This window comes from Fukomys damarensis, unplaced genomic scaffold (genome assembly GCF_012274545.1).
Source record: "Fukomys damarensis isolate Sample0158 unplaced genomic scaffold, DMR_v1.0_HiC HiC_scaffold_29, whole genome shotgun sequence".
NCBI lineage: Eukaryota > Metazoa > Chordata > Mammalia > Rodentia > Bathyergidae > Fukomys > Fukomys damarensis.
In genome coordinates this window covers 10,151,045-10,156,406 of record NW_022900941.1, presented here as the reverse complement: position 1 = coordinate 10,156,406, position 5,362 = coordinate 10,151,045, and the positions used below count along the sequence as shown (strand labels likewise).

The following is a 5,362-nucleotide window of genomic DNA, read 5'->3' as shown; positions in this document are numbered from 1 at the left end:
GGACACCTACCTGCCTAGCCATATTATATGCATGCAGGTACACCGATCTATGCTGCACAGGTCAGAAAATGGGGGGAGTGAAATTCATATATAATTTCAAAACTGGACAAAGGAAAATAATCCCTCCTAGGAGAAACATCCCTTCCTCCCCCAACTCTTGAACTTTGGAGGACACAGTGCTTGGTCTGGAAGAACTGGCCTCGGGGTCACCAGTAAGAATCCAGACATTTCCCTCTGGGTGACCAGGTGTCCTGCCAGTCAAAGGGAGTTATGTGTGTTCCTTCCTCCGAGCCGGCAATAAGCCAGGCTTTGTTGAGATGCTGAGGGGTTAGGGTTTAAGCCAGGCTTTGTTGAGATACTGAGGGGTTGGCTTAGAAAGAGGCAGGGCTAAACCCACTTGCTGGGGCTACAGGCAAGAAGACCAAGCAGTGGCCACTCCATAGTGCTTACCTAGTATTCAGGCTTCTTCTCCCCTAGATTTGTGCAGAGCCAAGCCCAGCAAGGCTCCAAGTGCCACCTAGACCCATCACCTGGCCAACAGCATCACCCCGCCAAAGGAGGAATCCAAGAACTGTTAAGTTCAGGCTGCAGAGGCCTGGAAGAAAGCTCTCACCCTAGAGCATAGGCCACCCAATCTCTGTCAGTCCTGAGAAAACCTTGTGCATTTGAAGGAGAAAGGCTCTTAGAAATCTCACATAAAAAAAAAAAAAAAAAAAAAAAAAAAAAAAAAAAAGGAAGGCAGGCAGAGAGAAAGAAAAAGGAAAAGAAAAGGTGCAGGCTGGCGCCAGACGCAGGTTCAATATTGGAAGATGACAAAGCCAGCCTTGGCCTGGCAGGGCTCAAGGAGCAGCCGGCAGCCTGTGCAGTTTCCGAAGCCAGGACTGGGCTTTTCAGCCTTCCGTTTCCCTTGAATGCAATTGGGGCCCAGGTGTATTTCGCCAAAACCTCCAGTCCCGAGTCAAACCCAAAACTAAGCCGCCTCTGCCTCCATGCTCTCCTTTGCCCCTCACTGTCGCTGCTCGGCCAAGGCCAGGCCGGAGATGCCTGGGGCGCTCCGCCCTGTGCGCAGAAAGGCCGGCTGCGGCGTGCCCGGGCCCATACCCTTCCCAGCCCCGCAAGGAGGAGACTGTCAGCGGCTCGTGAGCACAGTGTACACTTTATTTCAGACTACAGGTTTCTGAACATAATAAAATCTTTGGCTTGTAGCGGCGGTTCAGTCTCGCAGTCTGTGGGGTTGTATTTCTCAACGAGTCTCCGGAAAGCAACGGGGGCAGGACAGACAGACGGACAGAGTGGTCATGGGAGGTAGGGGAGAGGCGAGGGGCAGACACACGAGGAAACACACTCTCACGCACACAAAGAAAAGTCCCAGAGAAATGAGGGTCAGCGATAGGGGCTGGGGACCGGAGGAGCGAAAATATTCAAAAGAGGGGGGAAAGGCAACGAAAACGAAACTGGGCCGGGGGCAGCGAGGCAGGGGAGAGGGATAAAATAATTATAATAATTATAATAATTATAACAATAATAATAAAGGAGATTAATAAAAATGTCCAGCAAATAGAGATCGCTACACATTTGTTTTTCCTTACCTGAAATTAAATATATACAAGGTCGTAAGCTGTTTGGCTAGATAGAGCTTTAAGGAGTTCGCAGTTTCATCCCTTATACTGTGAATAGAGAATAGATCATATTTTTCGATAGCACCTATCCGAGTCTTTCTCCCTTTTCAAAACCGTTTCGTTCAAATGTGACTGTCCATTCTGAGGATCGCTCTTTCTCTTCGGTCTTTCAGCTCGATCCCTCCCTCCAGGCGCCGGCAGGGAGGAGCAGGAGGCGATGCCGGGAAGGGGCGAGGCTCGGCCCCACCGCGCGGCCGGGGCCTCCGTAGCTACTCGCTCTCGTCTTTGTCCTGGACCGTAGTGGTAGAGTGGTTGTACAGTCCCTGGGCCATGAGGTGCAGCGCCAGGCCGTTCTTAATGCCCGTGGCTTTCTTGATCTTGGCGCGCTTGTTCTGGAACCAGATCTTGATCTGGGACTCGTTGAGGCTGAGCTCCTGGGCCAGGGTCTGCCGCCGCTGCTCTGTGATGTAGCGGTTCGCCTGGAACTCCGCCTTGAGTCTCTGCAGCTGCTCGGCCGTGAAAGCCGTCCGCGGCCGCTTGTCCTCCTTCTCGTTCTTCTTCTTCTTCAGCTTCCTGGTGCGTGGACCTGCAGCGGCGGGCAGGGCCGGGTTGGGGTGGGGACAGGAGCAGAGGGGAGGGGGATGAGAGGGCAGAGGAAGCCGTGAGAATGGCCGAGCCTGGCGGAGCCCAGACCCCCGCCGCTCCGCTTCTCGCTTCCGGGAAGACCTGGGAGGCCCTACTGAGCCCCTGGCTCCCTATGGCCACCCAACCTCTGGATCACTGGGGTCACTGGGGTCTGGCTGGTTACCTTGTGGGGGGCAGGGTCAAGGAGGGAAAACTGGCCGGGACTGTAGATGCACCCCACACTCTAATCGCAACAAGAGAGATAGGAATAGACATAGCATGGCACTTCCCGCCAAGAAGAGCATTCAAGATGGAGAGAGATTTGGAGCCCCAGTTTGGCCTAGCCCGGAGTTGGGGGTCAGAGATCTGCTGTCTTCACAGCTCTGAAATAAAAAGGACTAAGGCTGCCAGGGCAGATTGTCGGGGGATGACTGAACTGCAGAACACCCCCCCACACACACACACATACAGATATTCTTTCTCCAAAAGCTACCTACGCTGGGCACCTACAATAAAAACCTATCTGCTTGCAGCCATAGGGCCCAGAGAACGAGAAAAGGCTTTGAGAAGGTTGCCTAGCGCCAAAGAATTTTGTGTCTGCTATCTTTGCCTACTCTTCTTTCTCTTTGCCTAAAGGAAAGCTCTTTCTAGAACCTGGGAAGACACTGAACTGCTCCTTCTCTGAAGAATGGGTCCTCACCCAGCTGCAGGCCTACACCAAGAGCTTGCTCTTTGGGGTATTCCTCCTTGCCTCTTAGATGGCGTCAATAAGAGAAAAGGTCCTTCCCATTTCTCCACCCAGCCACAGAGGCAAGTCTCTCTTATTTCTCCCTTGAATATACCTGCTGCAGTTTTAGAACTGAAACTTCTTTATAGCAGAAACAAGCCAGACTTGCTTTCTCCGCTTGCTCATGGCATTTAAAAGGTGACACATCCCCTTTCCCATCCATGAACAAAACAGGGGCAAAGGGATAGCGCTAAGACCCCAAGATGGGTATGGAAGAAGCCACAGGAAGCTTCTCCAAGAAGGTGAAGTCTCCCTCAAAGGCCAGCCCTGGAGAAACAGAGCCAGAAGAAAACTAGCAGAAGATGCAACTCCCCTGTTGGTCTGTGCCTGGAAAGCCTGAACGTGTTCTATGTCCAAGTCCCCTGGCATTGACTTGCGGGGCCCTGTCTTAGTTATGGGAGATTATTTTGTTAAGTTCTTATCCAGACTTTCTAAAATTCTCAGGAAAGAGGGCTCCTTAAAAGGCATCCCTAAAACTAGCTTTAGAAGGGCAAGCTGGGCCATAGGATCCTGGGGCAGGCCAAGTCCTGGGGTCACCAGCTGTCCCATGTCAGAGTCCAGGCCTTTCAGACTGTAGGGACTCGGGTCTGGGTCATCATAACAGGGCACTATTACATAGTAATAAGAACTGGCACCCTGCCTCTCCTGGCCCACATGAAGGAGAGCGGCCAGGAACAAAGACAAGGCCTGCTCCAGAGCAGATCTGGGGTTTAGGTTAGTAATTAGCTGAGCGGGCATAGATGGGCCAGGAAATGTGCACATCCTCAGAAAGGCTTCATTGCAGGTTGTGCATCTGGGGCATGAGAGAGTGGTATTTGTGTGTGTGTGTGTGTGTGTGTGTGTGTTTGTGTGTGTCTGTGTGTGTGTGTGTTTCTGTGCGCAGAGGCAGGGGCATTTGTAATAAAATCATAGCCTCCTGGCCAGCCTGAGCCACGCAGCCTGACAGCTCAATCACTCTATCCATCAGGCAAGTCAATCAAAGCAGCTTTTCGGAGGTTCAGGGAGCCGGACGTGTCAATAACAGGGCTCGAGATGGCGGGGGCTGATAGTATACATCGATCTGTGCCTGGTTGGTAGCAGTACAGCCACAGATACTGGCCAGAGGAGAGCAGCCGCGCCGCATGTAGGTAACTGTGCCTGGCTCCCCATCCTGGGCTGAAGCCCTGCCGTTCTCCTAAGTTCCCACTGGCTTGCCAGGCCCTGCAGGCCTATGTATCCAGCAGGCCTCAACCTCCTCACCCTGAGCCCAATGGCTGTCACAGATTAGGTCAAGGCCTTGGGTTCACCAAGTACAAGGGGCACAGGAACAAGAATGGAAGGAAAGTCAAGAAAAACTATCCTGTCCTGGCAGAAATCTGCTAACTGGAAGGTGTGGAAAGGAGTCAAAGGAGGAAAAGCACAGGGCCTGCCGTGTGGGACCTGCTTGTGCGCTGGGGAGAAGCTATAAAGGAAGCTGGCTTTCCTGCCCTTCACCCTGCTTTCACGCCTGGGTCCTGTTGCCTTTCTCTCTTCTCTCACCGTCTGCCAGCTCCAGAGAACCAAGGGCCCTGGGCCTTCATCGAACTGGCAACTGCTCTTCTCTGGATATTACCCACTTGGTCTGATTGTCTTGCTACCCAGCTAGAAGAGGCTAGCCTTCAATGGCTGTCCTCTTCCTGTGTGTGTTTCCGTGTCTGTCTCTATGTAGACTCTCCACAGAAAATATGAAGATAATGTTTGTGTCTATAAGAACACGCAGTGAAGATTATTTCTCTGGTCAAAGCCCTCCCTGGTCAACATCATCCTCCACAGCACCAGCCTGGTGTGGTTTCAAACCCAGATCACTAGGCCTACCTTCACACCAGCACTAAATACCCCTTTCCTTGGATGAAAACACAATGGCTAATTGTATATATTTCCTAAGAATAATAAAGGCAAAACACAAAGCCTAGAGGCTGAGAGTTCAAAAATGAAGGGATTCAGACTGCAGCCTCCGATGACAGGAGGTGTGTTTCCCGGTGTGGACGAAGAGGCCAGGTTCGCCTAAGTGGGGTGCACATTCGGTGGTGACTGAAACCAGGAATGAGGAGGAGGATGGAGGCCTGAGCGACGAGAGATACCTGCTTTCCCCAGTGCGGTGCTGTGCAGTTCTAGGGGGTCTCTTCTAAGCGGGAAGGCGCAGAAAGCCTGCGCTCAGGTACTCACCGGAGGATGGGCGATCGGAGTAGCGCGTGCAATACACCCAGGCGGGCCAGACGAGGGGCTGCTGCGAGTCAGTTTTGACAACGGGCCCGCCGTTGGCCGCACCCATGAGTAGGATGGCGGGGTTGCCGTGCTCCGAGTACTTGGCGCC

The 5,362-nt window shown here is 52.7% G+C and overlaps 1 protein-coding gene across 1 annotated transcript; it reads right to left on the bottom strand.

Annotated features, from left to right (window-relative positions):
* Window positions 1-1,617: 1,617 nt before the first annotated feature.
* On the bottom strand, window positions 1,618-5,362 carry En1 (engrailed homeobox 1; the record flags this gene model as incomplete). Its single annotated transcript, XM_033757149.1, has 2 exons — window positions 1,618-2,205; window positions 5,215-5,362. Coding segments are annotated over 2 exons (465 nt in total), but the record flags the coding sequence as incomplete, so codon positions are not given.